The sequence below is a fragment of the Styela clava genome, chromosome 6, assembly GCF_964204865.1.
Source record: "Styela clava chromosome 6, kaStyClav1.hap1.2, whole genome shotgun sequence".
Taxonomy (NCBI): Eukaryota; Metazoa; Chordata; class Ascidiacea; order Stolidobranchia; family Styelidae; genus Styela; species Styela clava.
In genome coordinates this window covers 17319295-17346863 of record NC_135255.1, presented here as the reverse complement: position 1 = coordinate 17346863, position 27569 = coordinate 17319295, and the positions used below count along the sequence as shown (strand labels likewise).

General features: G+C 35.4%; 1 protein-coding gene across 3 annotated transcripts in view; it reads right to left on the bottom strand.

The window, feature by feature from the left end:
* Positions 1–26823, bottom strand: part of LOC120331830 (proteasome activator complex subunit 4-like) — a 45269-nt gene extending 18446 nt beyond the window's left edge. Inside the window, exons 1-24 of one of the 3 annotated variants that reach the window (XM_039398989.2) lie at positions 26528–26823; positions 25578–25718; positions 25049–25210; positions 21405–21621; positions 20481–20555; positions 19500–19616; positions 18082–18177; positions 17327–17419; positions 16634–16806; positions 15847–16033; positions 14277–14431; positions 13596–13761; positions 13114–13282; positions 12556–12658; positions 12305–12485; positions 11722–11868; positions 11089–11195; positions 10410–10590; positions 8943–9062; positions 8251–8409; positions 7260–7416; positions 4960–5043; positions 4328–4503; positions 3748–3926 (exon numbers count right to left, since the gene is read on the bottom strand). In XM_039398989.2, coding sequence (XP_039254923.2) covers positions 3748–3926; positions 4328–4503; positions 4960–5043; positions 7260–7416; positions 8251–8409; positions 8943–9062; positions 10410–10590; positions 11089–11195; positions 11722–11868; positions 12305–12485; positions 12556–12658; positions 13114–13282; positions 13596–13761; positions 14277–14431; positions 15847–16033; positions 16634–16806; positions 17327–17419; positions 18082–18177; positions 19500–19616; positions 20481–20555; positions 21405–21621; positions 25049–25210; positions 25578–25718; positions 26528–26766 — 3584 coding nt within the window. In that variant the 5' untranslated portion in view covers positions 26767–26823. The remainder of the gene's footprint in view (positions 1–3747; positions 3927–4327; positions 4504–4959; positions 5044–7259; positions 7417–8250; positions 8410–8942; positions 9063–10409; positions 10591–11088; positions 11196–11721; positions 11869–12304; positions 12486–12555; positions 12659–13113; positions 13283–13595; positions 13762–14276; positions 14432–15846; positions 16034–16633; positions 16807–17326; positions 17420–18081; positions 18178–19499; positions 19617–20480; positions 20556–21404; positions 21622–25048; positions 25211–25577; positions 25719–26527) is intronic. The other 2 variants (XM_039398990.2, XM_039398991.2) reach the window with 2 other exon arrangements.
* Positions 26824–27569: the final 746 nt, after the last annotated feature.

The following is a 27569-nucleotide window of genomic DNA, read 5'->3' as shown; positions in this document are numbered from 1 at the left end:
TGATTCTTAAACTTTTTCGAGCGCGACCCAAATCTGAGTTTTATGAATACTCGCGACCCAATCCTAAAAAACGCAAAATGTGTTTTTAATGTTAGTACAGTTTGACTCAAATACAGACAACTATTTATTAGAAACAGTCCATTGACTCAGTGAGATTGATGAAACTGAAATTTCCTTTTTCATTATATCTTCAATACACAGCTCTATTTTACTTAACGCAATACGCAAGTTGTCACGGGTATCGAAGGGATTGCGAGCTTAGTTTTGATAACCGTCAGTGTCAAATATCCTCGCTCGCACAAGTGCCTTGTCGCGAATTGTAGCAGAAAAGGCGCCCGCTGTCCGTCGCAAACACGACATCCTAGCTGGCCTTCGGTATCTCTCGCAATATAGGCCTACAACTTTTTACTCGTCACATGTGCTCGAGATGAAGTCACATTTTCTCTAGATATTGAATGATCTAATGTCGAGAAGCGAGCTTTTTCATTGCGTCGTCTATTACAATTTTCATTACCAAAAAGACACCCATTTTTGGTTATTTTAATCCACTAAGACGACATTCCATGCGGTCAACACAACGACAAGCGACGTGCATGGTTACCGATACCATAAAAATAATACACGTGACTGGCATATCAGAATTGTGATGTAACAATGAGCTCAAGACAGTTCTCTCCGTGAATGAAATTTTTTATTTCATTATTTTTAAATACCAGAGTTTAGAAGCTGAATTGAAACATTGGGAAAGCTGAAAATTCGTCCTTCTCCTCTTAGATTGTCCTTGCATTGACGACCTTGTCGCGACCCATTTTTAAACCTTCCGCGACCCATGTTTGGGTCGCGACCCATACTTTAAGAACCACTGTGTTAGGTTTTCTTCGGTTATTCATCGTAGTGACTGCGAAATTGAAACACAGTCAGGGTTGTCCAAAACGAATCGAATATTCGAAATTATTCGAATATCAAAGTATTCGAATACCTTTTCGGCTCATTTCCGAATAATTACGAATAGTAGTCACTTTTCGCCGTAAACACGGTGTTTTGTTTTACCGGAATCTTCAAACGACTTTTTACGCTTTCTCACGTATTGTAATGACGATGAAATAGAGTCGGCATTTTGATTGTTTATATTCAGCGCGAATGTACGTCGCATAGTGTTGCGACACATTTGCACGTTTGCGTTGGTGGACATTGCCGACATTCGTCTTTTAATTCACAAAATCATTTCCATTAGTCGAAAAATCGACAATCACCGTATTTCCCGGCTAATAAGTCGCTTTTCTAGACCCAATTTTGGCTGATTTTTTGGGGGGAGGGGCGCCTTATTGAGAAAGCATGTTTATTTTATTTCTATGTGGCCTGCTTATTTTTCGCATTAGTCTTCTCAAGCATAATTTGTGTTAAACCTTATATTTGGTTCTTATGGGTCTGCCAATCATGATATTTAATCGTAGGCCGGTTATCGTTACTTAAAAGAGAAAACACGGCCACCGCCACCGGGATAAAGTAAGTGATTTATGACCCTTTGGTTTTGCCGATTCAGCAGAAAACGACAGGGACATGAAACACAGCTGTGAAATAACCCGTGGACGTACCATGTGGTACTTATCACATTCCAAAATTATTTCCACATTCGGGTTGAGAGGTTGTCCAAAATGATTGCCGCTTTATAATTTAAATTTACCGCTTCGTTGTTGAGAATAGTTAATTCCGTGAGTATGGTTCTACCAAACAAACGTGATCTGGTTCTAAACATTATTATTAGCGCATATTAGCATAACTGAACAACAGGGAACAATTTTTCTACCCGTCTTCTTGGAGGCCTATATGGAAAACCCCCCTTTTTTGAGTGCTAAAAATATACATCGTCCTATTTGCCATGTAGACTTATTAGCCGGGAAATACGGTATTTATAGCCGTAATTGTTACGATATCCAATAAATTGTCACAAGTTGGGAAACAAGTTGATTTATTAGAAAAATACTTTCACCCGCTTTCTGGCAAATAATTTTGATAATGATGGTCAAAAGTATCGATAATGAAAGTATTAATACCAAATACCACGGGTATTTGTGGGCATGAAATGTGTGGTAAACTGCCCAATTATAATTAATTTCGGATTCGTATTTACAAAATATTAAAACTATTATAACTCAAAAATACAACGGCGATTTGTGGACTTGAATGTGTAATAAAGTATAAATTATTTTTCCGACTTGTGACAATTTTTTCGAGTACGAAAATAAGAATCAAAAATTAATTATATTCGGGCACAATATCACGGCATTCTGTGGACATGAATTATGAGGCAAACTCGCGATTGATATTAATTTTTGATTCCTATTTTCGTATTTACAAAATACAACGGTGATCTGTGGACATTGAATGTGTGGTAAACTACCCGATTATAAATAGTTTTTGAACCCTATTTTCGTATTTATAAAACAATAAAAGTATTATTACACAAACATACAACGGCGATCTGCGGACTTAAAATGTGTGGTAAAGTTCCCGAATATATTTACTTTTTGATTCGTATTTTTGTACTCACGAAAAAAATGTCACAAGTCTGAAAAAGAACTCATACTTTATCCCGCTTTTTGACAAATAATTTGGATAATGATTGGTATTTAAAAGTATGGGCGTTTTACTAGGATGATTTTGTGTTGCGCAAGCATTCAAATCCATCACCGATACCACTATTTAAAATGCCTTGTCGTATTATTTTAATTCTGTTAATTAACACAACTCATGTTATATAAAATATATATCGCAATAATCTGCAAACATGAAATGCCTGGTAATATAGCCAGGTTGTAGATATAAGTTATTCCATTGTTTATTGTATGAAAATTCCTCCATACACTTGGATTCTATTACTGGATTTTATTTTCGAAGTATTCGAAATTTCATATTCGAAAATAATAATTTCGAATGTATTCGAAATAGTGAACTATTCGGTATTGGCCATCCCTGAACACAGTCAATTAATTATGCGCACGATGTACCATTTTTCCATTCTGAAACTACCGACGGAGCCACATGCACCAAAATAAATTTTGCCAAGACCTTGTGATTTTTCGAACGGCGATATCTTGCTTAAATATAATCTCGAGTGCGAAAGAACAAATCAAATCTAACAAATCCCAAGATCGCAAAAATACGACTCCAATTTATTTATAGTTGGCAGTTTATCACGCAGTTTATATTATTTTACAATAGTATTTTTTCATTTCAGTAATCCTAATAGTAGTCTCGAACGTGAGTAACGATGAGCACAATAAAATTATTGCGACAAGACACTTTAAATGGTCGCATCGGTCATGAATTGAATATTTTACGCAACAGAAATCTCGTTATCAGTTTTTTTTTTAATCGCAAAGAATGTTGCGCGGAAATTTCCGATTCCAATTGTGAATCTCCTCCCTCTTAAAAATCCTGGCTGCGCTCCTGCTTATAAATAATGTCATTTTAATTCCGCCACTTTGCCATATTTCGAGGCTATATTGTTGTCAAATTTTATCAAAGCTGTCATTGATTCTTTGAACAGTTACAAAATTAGCCAAGTCAGTATTCTGAAAAGTAATCGAATAGTTCGCGGAGCCCCTGGGTTTCTCTCGCGGATCCCTGGGGCTCCGTACGGAGCACTTTGAGAACCTATGCACTAAATGACTAATAAACTCGAAGCAAATATACATAAGTTCATCGAATTCGAACAGCTGACTAGAAAAGAAACTCTATACTCACAATTTCCCATTTTCCACAGTGTCCATCAAATCATCTACCAGCTTGTTATACAACATTAGGTTTTCTTTATTTTGTTCTCGCAATCTTTCTTCAACTCCTGTCAATGTGATTTCACCGACTTGTGGTTGGCTCGAAGATTCCAACATGTTTTCTGCTGCCTTTACTGCTCCTGGACTGACCTAAAAGTTGGCAGAAGAATAATGATTTATTAAGTAAATTCTGTGAGATGAGATGTTTTTCAAACTTTCACTTCACATAAAGCTGTTTCACAGGAGCCACTAATACATAAAGAGAATCTATCTTCAAAAGGAATGTAACGTTTTTAGTTTTTACTTTTTCTCAGTTTATGCTTGTCTAGTGTCTTGCTCGGAATGCAAATATGAACACACATTAAATCGATATGCCATAATCATACTTGATAAAAAATAAAAACATAAATAAGGAAAAAATAGATAAAAATTAAATTTGTTTTTATTTTTTTTATTTTTTTATTACCTTATCATTGAGAAACTTTTATTTATTTTCTTATTTTTTATAAAATGAAGAAGTTCCAACACTTGAGATTTCTGATAAAACCAACCTGTACTTGTATTGCAATAGTATTATATGTTGATTGTATTTTGAATGCAAGTTTGTTGTACAATTTCACAATGGATGGTCGATCAGAGTGTGGAGCATTGATCAAAGCTGGCCATACTTGTGAGATAACGTCCCATTGATGTAGATATGCCAGATAGCTTGAGTTTTTACCACCGGCTGAAATATTAAAGTAAACAATATTATTACGTTAGGTGTAAAATCATTCCAATATTGCATAAGAAAAAAAGAAATTCTGTCAAAAATAAAACGGTAACGGTAAGTGTGTGCCCCAAGATGACGACCACTGGTACGTAGTATGTGTACCAGGTCAGGGTTAGGCCATAATTTTAGTTAAATTTTCTTTTAGTTCTATTACGAGTTCGGGGACTATCCAAGTGACTTCCGTAGTATTTGTACCTAAAATTATGGCCTAACCTAACTGTTTAAGACGTGCCGGTATCCGTCATCTTAGTGCATTACTTCTAAAGTCCCAATAATACAGCTAACTCTTTTATGTCTGCTTGTAGCAGCTTATTTGAATCATTATTATGATAAATAGCAGATAGTGAGGGAAAACAATCGAAAAACACAAAAGTACTCGTTATAATGGAAACCGCTGTGAAAATGACAGACCTGACAAAGACTCACTTGGCAATGACACTTTGGATAAACCAACAAGATGCATCGACATAACGGCTGACGATGTGGGATCAATCTCTGTTGCAAGAGAAAACAAAACTCTTAACATCATAAATTATGAGGTTTTAAAATTAAAATTATGATTATCAAAAATAATTTTGTGAAGACATAGAAATAATGTGAAATAATGTGAATAATTTGTGAAGACATAGAAATATTTTAAAGAAAAATTATTAGTTTAATATAGTGGATGGATCTTTCAAAACTAAAAGACAAAATATGACTCTTAACATTGTGACAATAAGAAATTTGAGCAAAAAAAAAATTAAAATTACCCATGAATATCGAAAGGAACATGTTTTAAATATTTCAAACGAAGTCATAGAATCATTTTCAAAAAAAATATTTGTTGAAAAAAGTAGTTTTAAGGCTAGAAGACAAAACGGTATTCTAAACATCAGAAATATAGGAAGTTTTAAAGAAAAAAAACAAATTTTTTTATGAATAATGAAACCACATATTTTGAAATATTTAAAATGTATTTTGAAGAAAATGTAGTTGGATTTGAATAGTGAATATATTTTTCATAACTGAAAAATTAGAAACTTGATTTTAACCTAGGGAAAAAGTTTAAAAAAATTAGAGCAAAGTCAGGTCTGTCATTTCAATTAAATAAAAACTAGAAAACACTTGTGTTTGAGTAAGTGACAAACTAATAGAAATACAGATATCACCCATCAAAGTTTAAACTAAAAGTTTTCGGAAAAGTTGACACTAATAATTTCATTTCTGTTGCAAAAATATAATTGACATCCGAGTCTTGAAGTGATAACTCAGATACGCAAGATTTTTGGGTCTTGAGTATTGAATGGCTTACAATACTCCAAAATTGTTCGAATTGCTATTTTAGAATTTTTTTTAAAATCTGAGAACGCTAAGAACACTAAAAACTAAATTTTTTGAGCTGGTTGTTTTTCATATACAATAATTGCAACTATTTTCGTTATACATTACTAAAAAAAGTCCTGGATTTGATAAAATTACAATGGCAATCAACAGGTTACAAAGATGGGCATTGCAAGCTTGAATATGTTAGGTCTCAAGCATGTCTTGGAACCAAAACTGGAGCCTCTAAAGCAGTGATTCTCAAACTAGGGTTTGAGAGCCGCATGCGGCGCGCGAATATTTTGCCCATCCCCAGTTGTTGCGTGTGTTGTTGTTACGATGACTTGGTATTTTAAATACGCGCTTAAGGTTTGTTGCTATTTTAACTTGCGTTGTTTGTGTGCAGCTCTTCATAACTTTGAGGTTTGAAATGCGGCTCTGGGACTAAAAAAGTTTCCACTGCTCTAAAGCCAAGCTTACCACATTAGATAGAGCTGGAGAGACTGTGAATTCGAACAAGCTCATGAACCCGTCTCTAGAACCTATTTGCAAGCCGAGTCAATTGTCATTGGTTGTCTAACAATCGGTACTAACGTAGTATGTGTACCAGGTTAGGGTTAGGCCATAATTTTATTCAGATTTTCTCTATTATAGTTCCATTACGAGTTCTTAACTGTCTGTGTTAACCAAGTGAATATACCCCATGCTAATAAGTTTCAGTCCCTTTACACAACTTGATGAAAAGTAGGCGAACAAAATTAGTTACCTCCATATTGGTACACATACTTCTGAAGTGCCCAATCATCTTTCGAACACTCAAACCTTACTCCGCCGTTCTCTCATTTTTTTTTTATGGTAAATGACAGGGGCTACATTTCTGGCATGTTAGTTTTTGACATCCACAAAATTGCAATCTCAATCTTGAGGTGTGTCAATCAACTGCATTGAAGTCTCACTGGCAGTATACGGACGAATATGTGTCAAAGTCATTTAATTTGGATGACTGAAGTCAGCTTGAGACTTTGGTAAATAGTTGAATTCCAATCAAAGACTCAAGTCCGTTAACTCTGTTATACAGTACTGAGCAAAGCAGACATTCTTGCAATGGGTCAAGATAGAACCACAGAAATCGGCGCTCCAGAAGTATGTGTACCAATATGGAGGTAACTAATTTTGTTCGCATACTTTACATCAAGTTGTGTAAAGAGACAGAAACCTATGGGCAGGGGTATGTATATTATCTTGGCTAACACACACAGTCGTAATAGAACTAAAATAATGAGAATCGAAATAAATTTACGGCCTAACCCTAACCTGGTACATATACTACGGGAGTACCCAGAAATCGGTGATAAAGTGCTATAATTACATTTGGAAAAGTGAATAAAAGCACACATGTGAAGACTTACGTCCGTGTAACAAATGAAGCGTTCCTTTTAACTGCTTGTGATTTTCCACTGGATCTTTACGAAGATTTTCTAACACTAGAGGGAGGTAGTGTTGTTCTGCTTTGTATGGGTTAAGTTGCATACCACGAAAGAAAACACGCTGAGCAGCGATACGCACCTGAATTTTAAAGTAAAATACTATCTGAAATATGGTTTAATCCGAATAATAGGCTGATTTTCTGGACCCAATTTTGTACCCAATCTCACTATTAGATTTGGAGCAGAAAAAAGTGGATTTCATTAAAAATGCTAGAAATTTGCCTCAGCATATTAACCGGAAAACACAGCAATCATTTTTACAGATAGTTTGAAAAATTCGCCATGCTTCTCAAAATTTTGTATTGCACAATTTTGATTAAAAAAGCTCAAAAAGTGCTTCTTAAGTAGAGGATAAAAAATTCAACAAATCGAATAATTTCAAGTCTAATTATTCTGTTCAGAATATTTTTGTTTTTAGCAGCAAACTCCATGATAGCAAGATTTTAACTGTTGAAATATTACCAGCATGTTTGTTAAAATTAAAAATTTTGGATTCCCCACAACTTTGGCATCTTGCAAACCAGAACACACCAATAATTGTTTTGTTAATTAATAGAGATTGAACTCATTGGTTCACTGTTTTTAACAATCATCAAAGGTATGGCTTTTTTGAATTTATCATCAGAAACTAAAATAAATAGTACTATGCAATTCAAGAGTAAGATATTTGCATCTTCATGAATACATTTGTGTTAGTGTGCAGCAGGAATTGCTTGAATTGCATAGTAAGGTATTTTTATTCCTGCTTCAGCATCCTTGCATTATCCGCATACGGATCCACAAGGGCAAAGGCATTGAGAAAGGATTGAAACTGAAATTTAGTCTTGCTTGGCCCTAATTGATAGTTATATAAAAGAAAATACTCAGAATTTCTCGATATGAAGCGTAATGCATTTGGAAAATGATAACTTACTGCGCTATAATGTGAGACAGACAACTTGAGAAGATCCAGCATTGCATTATGGGTAATTTCATTGTACTGTGTTCGATTGTAAGCGAGCGTTCGGAGTTGGTGCTGCAGGATCACTCTGTCTATCACCAAGAGACGTTGATGACGTTTGTTCCCACGAAGCTGAATATAAGGATCATGTTAGATTGTATTTATGTTGATTTTCAATAAATTAAAAATAGACGGCCTTGGTGGATTACACTGCAAATAACCTAAACTATGATTTGTGATTGGAAATGTTTTTCAAATACCGTTTCCTTCATCATCAAGTCCATGCATCTGGAACAAATAACTGGCTAACTAATTTATTCCCAGAAGCATATTTCTAGTGTATTGCATGGTGCGTCTGTTAGGTAATCTTTATTGCATTTCTGGCAACTAGCATTTTCCCAGATAGCTGAGCATGACCTGTGATCTCATCAGTCACAGATGACTAATCATGGCCAACCAGTTGTGAAGGTGAAGTAGCCATGATCACTGTACTTGAGAGCTCATTCCTGTTGGTGTTGCTTATGGGTTACTTTGGGTATTGTTGCGGACATTTATTGAATATTTGCTTGTACAGAGTAAACAGCGCCAGCCGTCGAGCCAAGTAGCTTAATGGACTACCGATTACCATAATACTAAATAGTTCCCAAATATGATAAGAATCTTACAGTATCTTGCATTGCTCTTTTCCCATTTGCAAATATTGTCCAATGTTTATCAAACTCATTTTTATAAAGTTCATGAAACATCAAACATTCACTGTAGATGGCAACGATCTTCAAAATTGACTGAAATTAAAACAAAAAGTAAATATGTTAAAATTGAAATAAAGTGATTCAAGAGACTTGCTGCACACATTTCGCAAATATATTTCTGTAATGTTTCGTCTGACCAAGATTAGACTGACCTTGGTCAGACGAAACGTTACAGTGATATATTTGTGTTAGTGTGCAGCAACACTCTTGAATCACTTAGGATAGTTATCTCTACTCTTGCTACAGCATCCTTGCATTATATGCATACAGATTCGTCGGCACAAAAGCATAGAAGAAGGATAAGTAGTTAGTCTCGCAGAAACCAAATCATTAGCAAAAGTTAAAATTGACCTGTCATTAAAATCATATTCCTCTGCCTATTTGTGAACTCTTTATTTCTCCATCACTACGCATAAAAAAAGACTTAACTTATTAAATCTTCAATGTACCTTTGGCCAGTGTTATTTAAACTCTACCAGGCTCTTAGTTCAGTTTATAAGTAGTTTCTAGTGATGGTATATATAGGGTGTCCATGAAGTTTTAAAAAATTTTTAAATTGCAAAAGAAATTTATCGATAACATATAATATTTTGGCTTTCACAGATGTTTTAAATGAAGTGAAATACTTAAGCAACTACTGATTGCAAAAAATAAACCTGGTTAAGATATATTGAGGACTGAATTCATAACAAAGTTGAGATTGGAAAGGAACTTTATGGACACCCTGTATATTATATTAATAATTTAAGAACTAAAAAAATTGCCAATACTACAAAAAATCAAACTAATCTTCTTTCTCAACAATTACAGGATTTCTTCCTGGGGAAAACACCTTCACGAAAACGTGGTGTTTGTGATAAAAATATATTCATACGGAGAAGTGGTTTTCAACTGGAGTATCGCCAGTGCGGTACTTCCCAACCAGTGCAACCACTGTTGAGTTTCCAAGCTATTCATGGTGGATCGCAAAGTATTTCCAAATGCTACATACCGTTTCAATTGGATTGAAAATTTGTGATTGTGACATTTTTAGAATTAAATAAAATTAGAAACAAATCGAATTATGCTCAGACTCGATCTGATAATATCAAATATGAGATCGAATTTCACATTAACAGTAACTTGCATGGGGATACATTGTTTCTTTTCTCTTATAGTAACATCTCATTCTGAGTCGCACAGAAAAAAATAGCAATAAAAGTGGGTTGTGAACTGTAGGTTGGGACGCACTGGTCTAGAATTTCAGCAAATTTACATTCAAATTTGGGAGACTATATTAATTCATGTACATTGCCTAAATATAATCAAATAGGTTATCCACTATCATAAAATAGCTAGACAGAAGTTTTGAAGAGAAAAAGAAGAGAAAAGATTCTGTACCTTTACATCATCTTCTTTTGTCTCCATGACACGCCAAAGACCATTTTTGACAGTTTCAAAGATATGACGTCTAAGACCAAAAGCTTTCTTTCCTCTTTCTGTGACAACTTTTTTATATTGCTCAGTCAAGGATAACGTTTTCACATTCCAACTTTTTAGATCAACTATATTCTTACGACCTCTGAAAAATTTATTGCACAGTTAGTTATGGCTATCCAGAACATCTTTCTTTGAACCTCTCATGGGTATATGTTTGAAGAAAACAAGATAACGAATCAGATTTTTCATATTTATCATGCGGGACAGGAAGCCGATAGATCAAAGTTTGAGAATCACTGCAACCACCGAGCAGTGGTTACCAACCTTTTTCGTTAAATTTCTGCTTTCACCTATTTTAGAATTCTTTATTTCTCCCCTACTATGCAAAAAAAGATACTTCATTTATTCAATCTTTAATAGATAATTATCTATCACGTGACGTGAGTAATACTCCCACTTTTTATAGATCAAGTACATGTGTGCATAGATAAGTATTATAGTAGTAATAAATACCTAAGAAATATAGGCAATACAAGCAAAATTCTCATACCCTTCCAAAAACGACATAATTCATCTCTGGGGAAAATTTTCACCCCAGTTGGGAAACATGGCACTAGGATATGATGTCTACATCACTCACTTTATTTCAACTTTATTTTCTTCATTGTCTGGCAGAAGGTGGCACGATCCAACTGTGAAACTGTAGATGATTGTTAAATTACGAAGCAATTCATCCTTTGACAAATCCTGAAACAAAATGAAATGCTGTTCAATTTAAATCTGCTAGACAAGATGCTACATATGAAACAGTAGAATATATACCAGGGATGGGTACGAGAGAGACGTAAAATTTTTTTTATGAACAATATTTACTGTGTTACAAAAGACAAAAACAACAAGCCTCTTGCCAAAACTAAATTAAATTGCAAATGCCATGGTCTATTTATTGTTGCACAAAAATGCTATGGCCTATTAACTGTTCCATATCAGAATAAGAACACAAAAAAAGATGATTTATCCCGTAATATATTAATAATATATTAATAATTAAAATGAAATTAAACTCAGTAGCAAACAACAGCATCAAAAGTTACCTATGGTGACACAAATGAAACTTGATTTATCAATAACTCTTGCAATTTTCAGTAAGTTTGTGGCGCACTTGAAAATGTTTTTACGACCCAGCAGTGAGTCATGGCCCACTGGTTCCCAAGCACAAAACGCTCACATAAAGGTTGTATAAAAGAAAAATAGTTAGAAATAAAAATCGTACTATTTGACTGCATGCATAGTTACTCAATATTTCCAATTCTGGCAACAGGTATCTGTCAATCATTTCAAATCCCATCAATATTTCCGCTTTATCGGGTTCATGCCAAGTCATTTCCAGTTGCCATGGAGACACACATTTTCCCCAATCCTTGAAAAAAGTAAAGGTGATAAGCATTTGGCATTCGAACCCACACAAAGTGATCAACAGTGTTTCAAATGATTGGTACGATGCATTAATAGGATAAGATTTTTATATTTATCCCAGGGGGGGGGGGGGAAGTCGATAGAACAAAAAATCATATGGTAAACCGCAGCCTTTCATCCGGTCGGCAGTACATGTTGGGTATTAGATTAATTAACCAGTTATTTGAAAGTCGGGACCGTCTAGCGGTTACATGAACCATCCTATGACAGACTGAAGTCCAGCGAATCAGCAATCCTCTCACACATAATTTAACACCCATAAGATTTGAACCTGCGAACCCATACAGAGTAACCAAAGATGCGATGGCAAGGTTATTCGTAACGCTTAGCACAATGTGCCAAATGCCGGTTACTATTTTAACACAGACTGTACTACTCACCCTAATAGGTAGATAAGCTTTATCTTTTGTTTTCCCAGGGTTCACACTTCCAAGCTCTGTCTCATAATAACTTGTTAAGGATGTGAGACATTCTTTTGCAAGTTTGCATGCCTGCTGGTATGCCAGTTTAGCTTCCACTTTCAATGTAAGATCGAGAATTTCAAATATTTCTTCTTTGTATCTGAAAAGAATATAATCATAAATGAAAAAAAGTTTTTAAAGTCAAAGATGAGTAGAATATGGAAACTCACTCAAGCAACAATCTCCCAGAACATTTGCAAACCCCACACAACACTGCAAGATTCCATTGCAGTTGTTTGTCTGTTTTCTCTTCCAAATGCAAATGAGGATTTTCTAAGAATAAAAAGGTGACAAGAGATTGATATGAATTGATACAATTTATAGTTACTCATCAATCTTGATCGGTAAGTATGTTGATAAGTATTTGTCTGTTTGTCTGTCTGTTAGATGCACGCGATATCTCGCGATATCAGAAGCCTATTGATTATGGATGAATTATTTTGTATGATTAGCGAGTTATTAATTAATTAGTGATGGAACATGCGGTGTCACTATAGAGTCATGAATCGAAACCTCAGTTTCGATCGATAAGTCTTCGGTTCGACCGATATTCTCGTTCATATAATTAGGAATGAAACGAAAATGGTAGCGATCCTTAAATGAATTTCATGAACAGATTGTCGTAGCAAGAGAAAGTTTCTTTTCCCTCTGGGATAATTCCTTGAGATGAGAAAAATGTGGGTTAAGTATGATTTGAAGATATATGTGTATCATAAACGACAACTTACCTCTGAATAATTCTTTAATTTCATTGCAAAAATAAGGAATAAATTTTTTTGATGCAATTACAGGTTTTGCTTTTGCAGCCGCGGCAACGAGATTCATCACCGAGGTAACAGCACTTGTTCCATCAATTAAACGATTTGATGTGAAATCAAATATTTTTTGAAGACATCTCTGAAATAAAATATAAAGTTAGAAATACTGATATATAAATGGAAGACCTTATTTTGAGCATTTTCAGTATCAAAATTGGAGATGAAGAGACAACAGGTGGCCTATGGCGTAGTGTACCAATTTAGGGTTAGGCCATAATTTCAGGCACAAATACTACGGGAGTCACTTGGCTAGTCCCCGAACTCGTAACAGAACTAAAATACGTTCCGATGTCCGCCATCTTGGTGCACATACTACGGGAGCGCCCATTTATTTTTTGAGGTAACCTATTGTTAGTGAGTTCGATACAAAAAAAAAACGTTTTAAAAATAACCTGGTAAATTTCATCAGAGCATTGTATCAAAGTGATAGCAACAGATGAATGAATAGCGCTGATCATGATGGTTTCCTGAGCGTTAAATTTCCCTTCGTTGTCATTCCCTGATTCAACTGACTGGGTTGAATGTTCTTGGTTGAGCGACTCAACAACTGAGAAAATTCTGGAAAATTTTGTTCAATAAAAATAAGATTCGTGGCACCAAACAACAATATAAGAATTGTATAACTTATAAATATATGTATGAGCAAATTGAATACTGGAAAAACAAAGATATTCCAAGTGTAGCAAGTTTGGTACTTTCGAAGTATGTGAACCAAGATGGCGGATACCGTAAAGTAGTATGTGTACCAGATTAGGCCATAATGTTATACCAATTTTCCTTATTTTAGTTCTATTACGAGTTCGGGGACTAGCCAAGTTACTCCCTTTGTTCTAGTACCTGAAATTATGGCCTAACATACCACACATACTACATGAGTACCTAAAAAGCTCGGTTTCAAATTCCAAGCCCATATCTTCATCCAGGGTGTAAAAAATTTTGTAGGCTATGCCGAACCAGAAAAATGCTGGTCCTTTCAAAAAGTAGAAGGCCCTCACATACTATTAGATATCACTGGTTGTTTGCATATAGCCTCGTCCAGTGCAGAAAACTTCCCGAATCTAAGCCTCACTCACCTGTCAAGAAATTGAATCACAAAATCAGGCAATTCTGCAGTTGCGAGACACAAATTCTTTTCTTCTTCTGTTAAGTCGGGATGTTGTTGAATCGAACCACTGCAGTCTTTTATTGGCATCAGTGTGAAACAGGTACTGATAAAATGGAACGCAACCTGAACAGACAAAGTTTATTCAGCATCATTGGTAAAGAAAAGTCACATCTGAGCAAATAGGATTTTCATATTTAACTAATAAGAAAAGCCAAGATGAAGGCTTAACCATATGGTGAACCACGGCCTCTTGTCCCGTTACCAGTCCAGGCTGGTTATGGGATTAGTTGGCCAGTTATTTGTTTTCGGAAGCATGGACTTGATGGTGGAGGAAGCTGTGTCCGACTAGAGGCTACCCGAACCCTTGAAAACAGTGAATCTCTGCAGGGAAATCAGGGATGCGATGAGAAGTGTATTCATAACGCTCAGCATAATGCACCATCCCCCAAGCCAATTTTTGTGACTACTAAAATACCACTAGCTAGTGAACCAAATAGAATTATGATGGGGCATGATGCAGTATTCCTGTAGTATGTGAACCAAGCTGGCGGACACTGGAACGTAGTATGTGTACCAGGTTAGGGTTAGGCCATAATTTCAGGTACAAATACTACGGGAGTCACTTGGCTAGTCTCCGAACTCGTAATGGAACTAAAATAAAGAAAATTGGAATAAAATTAAAGCCTAACCCAAACCTGGTACACCTACTACGTTTGTGTTCGCCATCTTGGTTCACATACTTCGGAAGTACCCATGACTCAGGTTTTCAATATACCACAGGATGAATCATATCATACAACAAAAACACCACAAGGACTCAAAACAATAAAGAGGAGTAGTATAGTTTTGAATAAAATGAAAAACTTGACTTGAGAATACATTTGAATTGATTCACACTTGTGGGATCATAGATTTGAATCTTGTGAGAATGTGAGAAGGGATTGCCTTTAACCCTTTATAAAATAAAGTAAGTAAGAGGATCCTCCCCTCTTATGTTGAAATACGCTTATAGCTTTATCCATCCACCACAAAGTTCATGTGTATGGAACAAATACTAAACGAGAATATAGGTCAGAGACCGAAGACTTATCGATCGAAAGTTAGGGGATCCCCAAATACAGCGCTCTTACTCTATAGTGACACCTTGTGTCCTATCACTAATTAATTAATAACTAGTAATTACACGACATAATATATACAAAATCAATAGGCTTCTGGTCTGACATATGATGAATGCACATGCAAAATCTGGAGCAGATTCAATCTCGCTTTCGTGAGATATCGCGTGCAACTAACAGACAAACAGACAAATACCTATCAACATACTTACCGATTCGAACCGATAAGTAATTAGTTATTAGGCTTTGGTAAGTATTATGATGGAGTTTGGTAAGTATTGGTTTTTATAAAATTGTTGGCATTTCAGTCATAACACGTAAATTTACTCGGAGATTAGATTACCTCTGAGTGAGGGTGCAGTCTTGTTTTGAGTATTTTTTCTTAAAAGATGATAAAACATGAAATATTGACTCACTTACCAATGATTTGGGTAAGTCATTAGAATCAATAGCAGGCAGAGCTCGAAATAGTAACGGAATCACGTGCGATCGACCTTCTGTATACCATTTCGAATAACGCATTGTCGTGCGGAGAGTAGAAGTTAAAGCCGACATGCAACCTTTCAACTGATGAGGTTCTGTGAGAGTTTCAAGTGCAACGTATGACCTGGAAATCAATATACCGGTAATAAAATATTAGTTATTTGTTAGGCCTAAAATTTACTTGGCTTGAATCTCCATGGACGTTTCCAAATTTCTCTTGAATATCTTTCTGTGCGAAAGAAGTATATGAGCGGCTGCAAAAATTGTTATTGTCACATCAACGTTTACTTTTTGCTGATTGGTCATTGTAATGGAAATAAACAAGAAATTGATGCTCTGGGAAACACCCACTGGGTTAGAATATCACTAACTAGTATAAATCTTTGACACAGAAAAAAAACTGTTTTATTGGACATAAAGCAGATCTGTGTTTTTTTTTAAATGCTGTTATCCAGATTATTTCTGTCATGACAAAACGCTTTCTTGCAACTGCTGTGCCATATAGGCTACTTCAAAAATGTCAGTAGTTAAATAGGCATACTGCCGAAATGGCCAATCTGTTTGTTTTACATCAAGTTTTGCCAAAAATTCACCATCAGTATTGTGAAAAAATGCAATCAAAAAATGCAATGCAATTAATATTTTTATTACAACAAAATTTCATGCATTTAGTCTCTCAAAATGTTATTTTGAAAACACTACAAAGATCTCAAACTTAACTCACTTTTCCAATAATTCTGGCAACACCAGTTCAGGTCTGAGAGTTGCGAGGTTTTGTAGAACTTTTGAAGCTTGCATTGTTCCTAACTTGCTGTATAATGCAAGAAATGTGACCGGCTTCACAATCTTCACAAATCTGCTGATCTGAGCATCTGTTATTTGATGAGATTTTGGAGTCTAAAATAAAAATTCAGATTCACAATGGATGTCTGATAGGAATCATTGGCAAAGATAGAGATAGTCTACGAGTTGTACAACACAAACTCCCTCTTCTCTAACTACGCCTTTATGTTAGTGGTTCCGTTTGCGTATAATGCAATAATTCTTTAGCAGGAATAAACATGACTATACTATGCAATTCAAAAGTCATGCTGCATACTAACACAAATGTATTTCTATAACTATTTACCTGATTAAAATCAGAATTTCTCCAAACCAGTAGTTTACTACAATGACAAGAAATGGTGAATCCATTCAGTGCCATTCAAGCCTGGGCCTTGGATATACCTATGTCGGCCACATATAGGGTTCAATTCCATGCCCTTAACCTTATCCAGGGTGTGATAACTTAGGTAGAAAATAACAGTATCTCCTTAAATATCCTGATATATATCAGCGGCTGCTTGTAATAGGTCTTGTTTGGAACGAAAAGTTCGAGTAAGCATTATATAAAAGAAACAGAGAATAAAAATCTCACCTTTCCCTCCCATGAATCCTTCTTGTATCTTTCCTTATGAATACGATATGTGAACTTGTAAGTGATGCTTTGAAGAAAAGAGAGAAGAATTTGCTGAAATAAAAAGGTTATGGATAAATAGTCTTGGACCACAAAATGGGAGTTTACCAAAAATGCCTAGCGAAATGTAGAAGAGTAATGGTTATCAACCAGTTGGCCATGATCCACTGCTGGGTCGCAGAAACATCTATCGGTGGGCCACAACTCTATTAAAAATTGCAAGAGTGATTGATAAATTAAGTTTCATTTGTGTCACTTTAGTAAAATTTTGATTGTAGTGGCAATGAATGATGATGCTGTTTTTCGTTACTGAGTGGTAATTATCATTTTAATTATTGGAGTGAAGTGTCTATTTGTGGTTTTTCCTGTAGTTTTTTAGGTAGGCCGAAAGAAGAAACTTGTATAACCATTAAACCTTCAGTTTGTGTGCCATTGTACTCAAAAGTTACACTAATCTAGTACGTTCAGATAAAACGACACAGCATGACAAAAAAACATAAATTTTTTAATTATTGTTACAAAAATAAACAAATTTTATTTAACACTTGAACTTTGGTTTAGGTATGAATGTACCCAACAGTTTAAATAATTTAGGACCCGTTGCACAATGTTCTAAATAACCTGATCCTGAAGTAACATAATCAGAAATAAAATGAGTCAAATGAAAGACAACATTGGGTTGAGTCATAAAAAACAATTATTATATTTATACTTACAGTCCATTTTCCATAGTTTGAAGGATAATAGTAGGATTCAATGGATTTAAACATATTTTCAATATGTTGCAACACAACATCAGATGAAGGCCCTCCCTGAAACAAAGAAAATTAAATATAAATCGAGGGTTTCAACCACAAAACTTTAAAATAAAAATTGTTTTAAAAATGAGGAAAAAATATATTTGTGAATTCAACTCATTTGAAAAAACATATACCGTATTTATTCGATTATAACGCGCAAAATTTTGAACTGAATTTTAGGCAAAAATCAATGCTGCGCGTTATACACGAGGTCTGAGAAATGCGGTATTGAAAATGTGGTTTTAAACATCTGAAAGGTGCGTGCGCTCGCGCATGCACATTCCAATGCAGGACGATTTCGTGCAAGCACACGCACATGCGACAGCTCAGCGTGGGTTTGACATTCGTGCAAGCGTTCGATTTCGTGCAAGCACACGCGACAGCTCAGCATGCGTTTGACATTCCCGCTGCGTTGAGAATATTTATTTGCCATTATCGTACTGTACTGTAGATACCCATTATCTATTATGGCAAGACAAAAACGTTCTGCATATAGGGCTGCATTCAAACTGGAGGTTGTTGATTAAACCCAAACAGAAATCGAACAGTTGTTTGGTGAATCAGAGACTGAATCCGATTTTGAAGAGTTTTGAATTACTGTGTGCTTTTAATAAATTTTTGTTCATGCTGTGAGTTGTTACCTTATGTGCTTACCAGTAGTTAGTAGAGAAAAAATAAAAAAAAGAATTTTATACCAATTTTCATTCAAAATTTAAAGGTGCGCGTTATACACGAGTGCGCGTTATAATTGAATAAATACGGTACTTAAAACTGGTGACCGTACATTTGAACCCATGTACATTTGAACCCATGCGTATATCCACAGGTTCAATCTATATTCGGGTGCTAAAACCCATGGGTTAGGGTTAGTATGGGTTTAACTATCCGTGAACCAAAAAAAATTCCATAGGTGCAATAGCATACAGGTGCAATTGTCATGGGTTCAAATGTACGTGGGTTCAAATGTAATGGAACCCTTAAAACTACATGGAAGAAATGACCAAAATCAAATAATATACTATTTCAAATAAATTCTGAAATTATAATTTTGATTTTTTCCTAAATTGGGTCCTGTCCAACAAATAACTCTCGATGAAATTGAATTTTGTAACAAAGGAAAGAACAGATAAACAATGTTTTGATTGCTTTTACGTTTTTATTGCTTTTAGAAATTAGGTGAAAGCCTTTTCAGTTATACTGAGACACTTCGATCGACACCATTATTTCAGGGCTGAGAAGTCGGAGCTGGAGACTTGCAATTATTACTGAATCAATTTGAGTATTCGATTGGTTTCTCGGATAACGGAGTCAAATTAAAAAACAAAATAACTTACTATCATTGCAACTGTCCATCTTGCTATAGCATCATGCTGCAACGGCACAGATACTTTTGCCATGTGGTTCAGCTTACCGACAGGAAGACGAAATGTACGAAGAAGTCTGGTCAAAATCTGTGATAGAAACAATAATAAATTGAAGGTGAGAAAGCAAAATAGGATTTCTGGACTCCCCGTTGCCATAAGGTGGTTCACGTAATCGCTGCATGGATATACTTTCTCCACCATCAAGTCCATGCATCCGAAAACAAATAACTTGTTAACTAATCCCATACCCGACATGGACTGGTAACGGGATAAGAGGCTGAATTAGCCGTCTTGTTAAATTTCCCTTCCTCCGGCATATATATAAAAATCCTATCCTAAAAATATAACAAAGTATGATCTTTTAATATTCAAAACCAACTTCGAATATAGAAGTTAGAATAACATACAAATTTCAGCATACAAACATGCACCATAATTCTAAAAAGTATGATAATCATTTTGTTTATATTATTAATTTTCTATTTTTAACAGCTATCAGAAACTAAATGAAGCCTATATCTGAATTGTATATCAGATGTAAAATTAGAAACATTATACACCAATATTTGAACACATCTAACCCCTCACCTGAACACTAGTTTGTAACAAAAGATGATTATTTTCTAAAGAGTAAATATTTTAGTCATAAAAATTTGCTTTTGCTCTTCTATATTTTATACTAAGCATAGAAAATTCCCTAAAGTTTCACAGCAGCAACTAATATTGAAATTTGATAAATATTCCTACACTGATACATTATATAAAACTTTCTATTGTAAAAAGTCCTCACATTTGAGAAGGAGCATTAATTCTAAGGAGCATGTATTTAAGTCATCAAAATTCGCTGCATTTTTTTTTATATCTTATACTAGTCTTAGAAATACTACATAAAACTACTTTACAGTGAAAACTTCCCGAAATTCAAGAGGAAATCAAATCTGCAATACACACCTTTCCACAATGTGGTCCCCAGTCAATGTATCCAACGTTATGAAGTGCGAGACGTGCGAAGAGACCAATCAGATGCTGAAATAAAGCATTTACATGAATAAAAGAGCAATTCAAAACTGGAATTATCTCTTGTTTACCCTTTGGCAAATTTCTGAAGTAAAATTCACTTCAATATTTGTGTTGAATGTCTAATCCAGTAAGTAGTACATGAAAAAAGGATGCTCGAGTGTCTATTCGCAGCAAAAGCTTTGCGATGTTTCGTGCAGCCAACAGTCACAGTTGCCACACTTGAAAAAGTTAACACCTATGCAGATGAACTTTATCTCCAATGGGTTTTATCCCCAGTTAAAAAAAAAACTGATGAGGAATAAAAATTATTTTTCATATGGGTGATGTGATGCTATATCTGATGTTTTCAGAGCCATCACAAATCTATAAGTATTCTTATATACATGTTTGCTTCAAGTCCCGAACACTCAACCGTGATAGATAGGCTGTAAGGTACATAAGCTTATCTTTGTGACAGAAACAAAGGCAGATGGTGATCAGTACATGACCAACTGGCCATAATTCCATGCAAATACTGCGGTTAGTTATTGGACCATCGTGTCCATGTATTGCTCTCCTAATGAATAAAACGAGAATATCGGTAAGAGACCGTAGACTTATCGATCGAAAGTTAGGGGATCCCCAAAACAGCGCTTTTACTCCCTTTATTGTCCCATCACTAATTAATTAATAACTCGCTAATTATACGACATAATTCATTCAAAATCAATAGGCTTCTGGTCCGAGATATGATGAATGCACATGCAAAATTTGGAGCAGATTCAACCACCCATTCGTGAGATATCGCGTGCATCTAACAGACAGACAGACAAATACCAATCTAAAGATCGATAAGTAATGAGTCAACAAACTAACCGCTTCAAAAGCTGGGCCGTTATGAATTGATTCCCAGACTGTAAATATTTCGTCAAACCATAATTTCCATGAACTTGAGCGTTCCTCTTCAGTCGTAGACAAAGTCGGCAAGAAGAGTTCCATGTATTTCAATCCTTGGGCCACAGTGATGTCAAATGGACATAGTAATGGACGCCATTCATCCAACATTTCTTGAGTGGCACTTGATGGAAAATATCTGAAAAAAGGATGAAATGTGATTAATAGTTGTGACACTGACACAAAACTGTTACAATTCTCAATATATAATTTTCATTAATAAAATGTTGGGAACTCCCGCAGTGTGTGTGAGAGGTTAGGGTTAGGCCATAAATTTATTCCGATTTTCCCAATATTAGTTCTATTACGACTAGGTTTGGCCAATACCAAATAGTTCACTATTTCGAATACATTCGAAATTATTTTTTTCGAATATGAAATTTCGAATACTTCGAAATTAAAATTCACTAATTGAAGCTTATCTAAATGTATGTAGGAACTTCCATACAATAAGCAATGGAATAACCGCTATCTACAAGTTACAACCTAGTTATATTACCAGGCATTTCATATTTGCAGATTATTGCAGTATATATTTTATATACCTTGAGTGATGTTAACAGAATTAAATTAATACGGCAAAAGTAGTATCGGTGATGGATTTGAATATTTGCGCAACACAAAATCATCCTAGTAAAACGCCCATACTTTTAAATACCAACCATTATCCAAATTATTTGCCAAAAAGCGGGATAAAGTATTAGTTATTTTTCCGACTTGTGACAATATTTTCGTGAGTACAAAAATTAATTATATTTGGAAACTTCACCACACATTTTAAGTCCGCAGATCGCCGTTGTATGTTTAAGTAATAATACTTTTATTATTTTATAAATATGAAAATAGGAATCAATATCTATTTATAATCGGGTAGTTTACCACACATTCTAAGTCCACAGATCGCCGTTGTATTTTGTAAATACGAAAATAGGAATCAAAAATTAATATTAATCGCGAGTTTGCCACACAATTTATGTCCACAGATTGCCGTGATATTGTGCCGAATATAATTAGTTTTTGATTCTTATTTTCGTACTCACGAAAAATTGTCACAAGTCGGAAAAAGAATTTATACTTTATCCCGCTTTTTGGGAACTAATTTGGATAATGGTTGCCATTGGTGTGCATTTAAAAGTATGGACTTTTTACTAGGATGATTTTGTGCTGCGTAAAATATTCGAATCCATGACTGATACCACTATTTAACATGCCTTACCATGTTAATTTAATTCTATAATCATAACTCAAATAAATGTTGGTAAATCGGGCAGTTTACCACACATTTTAAGGCCACAGATCGCCGTTGCATTTTAGAATTATAATAGTTTTATTATTTTGTAAATACGAATCCGAAATTAAATATAATTGGGCAGTTTACCACGTATTTCATGTCCACAAATACCCGTGGTATTTTGGTATTAATATTTTCATTATTTTATCAATATGAAAATAGGAATCAATATTCAATAATATCGGTCAGTTTACCACACATTTTATGTCCACAGATTGTCCATACAACCATGAGTTACGTTGAACGGAATTAAATTAATACGCCATGACATTTTAAATGCTGGTACCAGTCATGGATTGGATTATTTTGCGCAACAAAAAATCATCCTGGTAAAGGATCGATACTTTTAACTATCGTTATCAAAATTATTTGCCAGAAATTATTTTCTAATAAATCGACTTGTAATTTATTGGATATCGTAACAATGACGGCTATAAATACCGTATTTCCCAGCTAATAAGTCCACATGGCAAATAAGACGATGTCTATTTTTAGCACTCAAAAAAGGGGTTTTTCCATATAGGCCTCCAATAAGACTGGTAGAAAAATTGTGTCCCTGTGATATGCGCTAATAATTTTATATGTTTAGAACCAGATCATGTTAGTTTGGTAGAATCATACTCACAGAATTAACTATTTTTAACAATTGAGCGGTAAATTTAAGTTGTAAAGCGGCAATCATTTTGGACAACCTATTAACCCGAATGTTGAAATAATTTTGGAATGTGATAAGTACTACACTGTACGTCCACGGGTTATTCCACAGCTGTGTTTTCCTGTCCCTGTCGTGTTCTGCTGAATCGGCAAAACGAAAAGGTCACTAATTACTTTCACTCGGTGGCCATGTTTCTCTTTAAAGTAACGATAACCGGCCTGCGATTAAATATCATGATTGGAAGACCCTAAGACCCAAATATAAGGTTACACAAATCATGCTTGAGAAGACTAATAAGCAGGCCACATAGAAATAAAATAAACATACTTTCTCAATTAGACACCCCCCCCCCCCCCCCCCCCCCCAAAAAAAATCAGGCCGAAATATTGGGCATAGAAAAGCGGTATTTGTCAATTTTTCGACGTAATGGAAATGAATTTGTAAATTAAAAGCCTCGTTGACGAATGTCGGCAATGTCCACCCACGCAAACGTGCAAATGTGTCGCAACACTATGCGACGTACGGTCACACAGAATATAAACAATCTAATTCTAATTCATCGTCATTACAATACGTGAGACAGCGTAAAGAGTCGTTTGAAGATTCCCGTAAACGAAACACCACGTTTACGGCGAAAAGTGGCTACTATTCGTAATTATTCGAAAATCAGCTGAACAGGTATTCGAATACTATGATATTCGAATATATTCGAATATTCGATTCGTTTTGGACAACCCTGATTACGAGTTAGGGGACTGTTTGTGTTAGCCAAGTGAATATACTGCCCCATAGGTTTCAGGCCATTTACACAACTTGATGTAAAGTAGGCGAACAAAATAAGTTACCTCCATATTGGTACACACACTTCTTGAGCACCAAATATCTTTTCAACTTTCGACCCCCCCCCCCCCCAAAAAAAAAACGTTTCAGCTGCTATATTCAGTTAGCTGTGAGCTCTTATTCAGAAAATAAAAGAAGTTTAGGTATATCAGGATGTTTTCTTATTGTATTAACCTGAAATGCTTCAAGTCTCCTGCCAATCAGTATTTACTGAAACGTGACTCACCACCAAAGTTTCAGTCACAGTAGCTTTTGCCCCTCGAGTGGTGGCCCATAACTTTGCACATAGATCAGTCTTCTTTGCTTTAAATAATTATTTTATGTACATGTCTGTTTCATGTACTCTGATTTGTAAAATTTAAGAAATCTCTCTTTTTTCCATTAATAATTTAGCCTATCCTAGTACCTAGTACAGATACCCAACATGCAGTCACAGTAGCTTTTGCCCCTCGAGTGGTGGACCATAAATTTGCACATAGATCGGTGGTCTTCTTTGCTTCGAATATTTTTTTTTGTATTTATCTATATATATACAATAGGCATGTCTGATTTGTGTATGCTGGTTTGTCAAATCAATGAAATCTTCTTCTTGTTTCCACTCTTGTTTCTCTGTAACCTAGTACAGATACCCCCAACTCACATCGACTTTTCACTAAGATGGTTTTTCAATATCTCGAAGTGTAAAAAAGATTCCATTAATTTGTATCCCCCCCATGAGTCTAAGAGTACCATTTGCATCAAAAAATATTCTTTTAAAATGAAAAAAGGAAAATAACTTACACTGCACAAAGTCTTATTATAGCTTTCAAATTCCCGTCAATAGAAGAAGGAAACCATTCCAATCCCATTGCTTCATTTTTGGAATACAGGATTCTTTGGCACAGATCGTGCAAAGGACGCCATTCAATAACTAGTTCCGATCGGGATAAAAGCTCTCGTTTCCTGCGAAAGAGAGATAAAAGATAACATGAAGCTTCAAGAACAGGGGTGAGCGAGGTTTTTGAACCAGGGGCCAAATATTTTGCTCACCTAGACTGGCGGACCATGTAAGTGTGATGCAAAAAGGTACATTTCATGAACAATATTTACAGTCGCATATAGGCTGAGTTTAAAACTCAAAAATGGGTCAGCTTATACAGGCATAAATCTAATCAAACTCAAACCAAATGACATTATGCTTATACGACGTGTTACGATTTGTAGGGTCAGCTTATTTTTGAATTTTTTTAAATTCACCGTTTTAGGGTCATTTTTAGGGGGTAAATTATCTTGAGAATTAATTAGTAAATTATCTTGAGAAATAACTCACTTGAGCAGTTTCGTCAGAGCAGATATAAATAATTCAACAAGAGTTACTTCAATATCTGGTATGGCAATTAATTCCAGGTAGATATTAATAAAAATAACATGATCTTCTTTGGAAAACTTCAGTCCATATAAACGTATGTACCTGAAAAACAATTAGTATTTATATATAGAATAGGATTTACATATTTATCCTGTGGGAGAGGAATGCCGATAACATGGCTCAACATGGCAAACCACAGCATCTCGTCCGGTTACCATTCCATGTCAGGTGTGGGATTAGTTAGTTATTCGGTTTTCGGAAGCATGACCCTTATGGTGGACCGTACGTGATCAGCGGTTACAAGAACCACATTATGGCGGCGAGGAGTCCAGCAATCCTCTCGCACATAGCCATCCATGGGGATTCGAACCTGCGAACCCACGCAGAATAATCGTATTCCTAGCGCTTGGCACAATGAGCCACACTGCCGCGTAAATGAACTATTTACTCTAAAATTAAGAATCAAACAGATATTGCTTCTCCATAACAGAAACAAAGTTGCAGAGGAACGAAAGCAGATCGGGTAATTATTTTTGTAATTGACACGAGCCAACATGGCAAATGTCAGACAATTGAAGATACAGCACAACTTAAAAACCACCTGAAAAATTAAACTAGCCAAAAACGTACCATAATTAGGCAATTCAGTGCTACAATAATTCTACTTTATTGACTTCTGTAATACCCTGTAATAGGATAAAGACAGATATGCAATATAGCCATTTTATGTACTGATGTAAGCTTAGGATAAGAAATCAATTTTATCCCTTTGGAGGAAAGTTGATAAGACAGCTACCACATCCTCTAGTCTGGTTACCATGGACTTGGTGGAGGGAACCGTAACCGACCTGCAGTTACATGAACCACCTAATTCAGAGAGGAGAAATACAAAATATTTCTAATGAACTAACTTGATTAATTGCCTTGTCCAATGCAATACACTCGGCCTCAATTCTTTCGCCAAGACAGATTTTGACAAATTCAATTTAATCTTGGCCAATGCCTCATTAGATTCTTCATCAATATCCGCTGAATATGGCAAGAGTTTATTATAAACAATTTCTTTTTGTGGTCGAAAACCGAGAATATTTTCTCGTTCTTCAGAATCATCTACTTCCATTATTTCCTCATCTTGTATATGATCTAACATTTTCTATGTATTTAATTTACATGATATCCTCGTAAAATGTTTAGTTTTACTCTGAAATGCAACACCCTTAATTAGGATTTACAATAGCTTAGTAGACAATTGATAATAGTTCATTTGAATAAAATTTGAAATTTATGTTAAACATTAAATGAAATTTTGTATTCCGGATATGTGCGTTTTTCGTGACTGGATAGGATAGGATAGGATTTACATATTTATCCCGGGGGAGAGGAAAGCCGATAAGACGGCTTATCCATATGGCGAACCACGGCCTCTCGTCCGGTTACCATTCCAAGTCGGGTATGGAATTAGTTATATTGTTTGTTTGCGGAAGCATGGACTTGGTGGTGGAGGAAGCCGTAACCGACCAGCGGTTACGTGAACCACCCAACGACGGCGAGGAGTCCAGCAATCCTCTCGCACATAACCATCCCTGCATGGGATTCGAACCTGCGAACCCACGCAGAGTAATTAGAGGTGCGGTGGCGAGCGTATTCCTAACGCTTAGCCCGTTGAGCCACACCTGACTGAAGTTGGATTTGCTTTCCCAATCTAAACAAGGCTCTCATCGGAATGTAGGAAGATTTTCATAACTGGCATGCACATTACTGTATTAATTTATCGGCTAGCACATACGATTGTGGGAAGTTTTTGATGTTAAAGCTGCAAAGCAATGCTGCAGTGAAGCATATGTTATATACCTGTATACCGGTACGGTACGATAGGTACGGTACCGGTAGTAACCGTCGTCTGTCAGACCGCAGTTAAACGGATGAACGGAGATCATAACATACAGGTAGCCT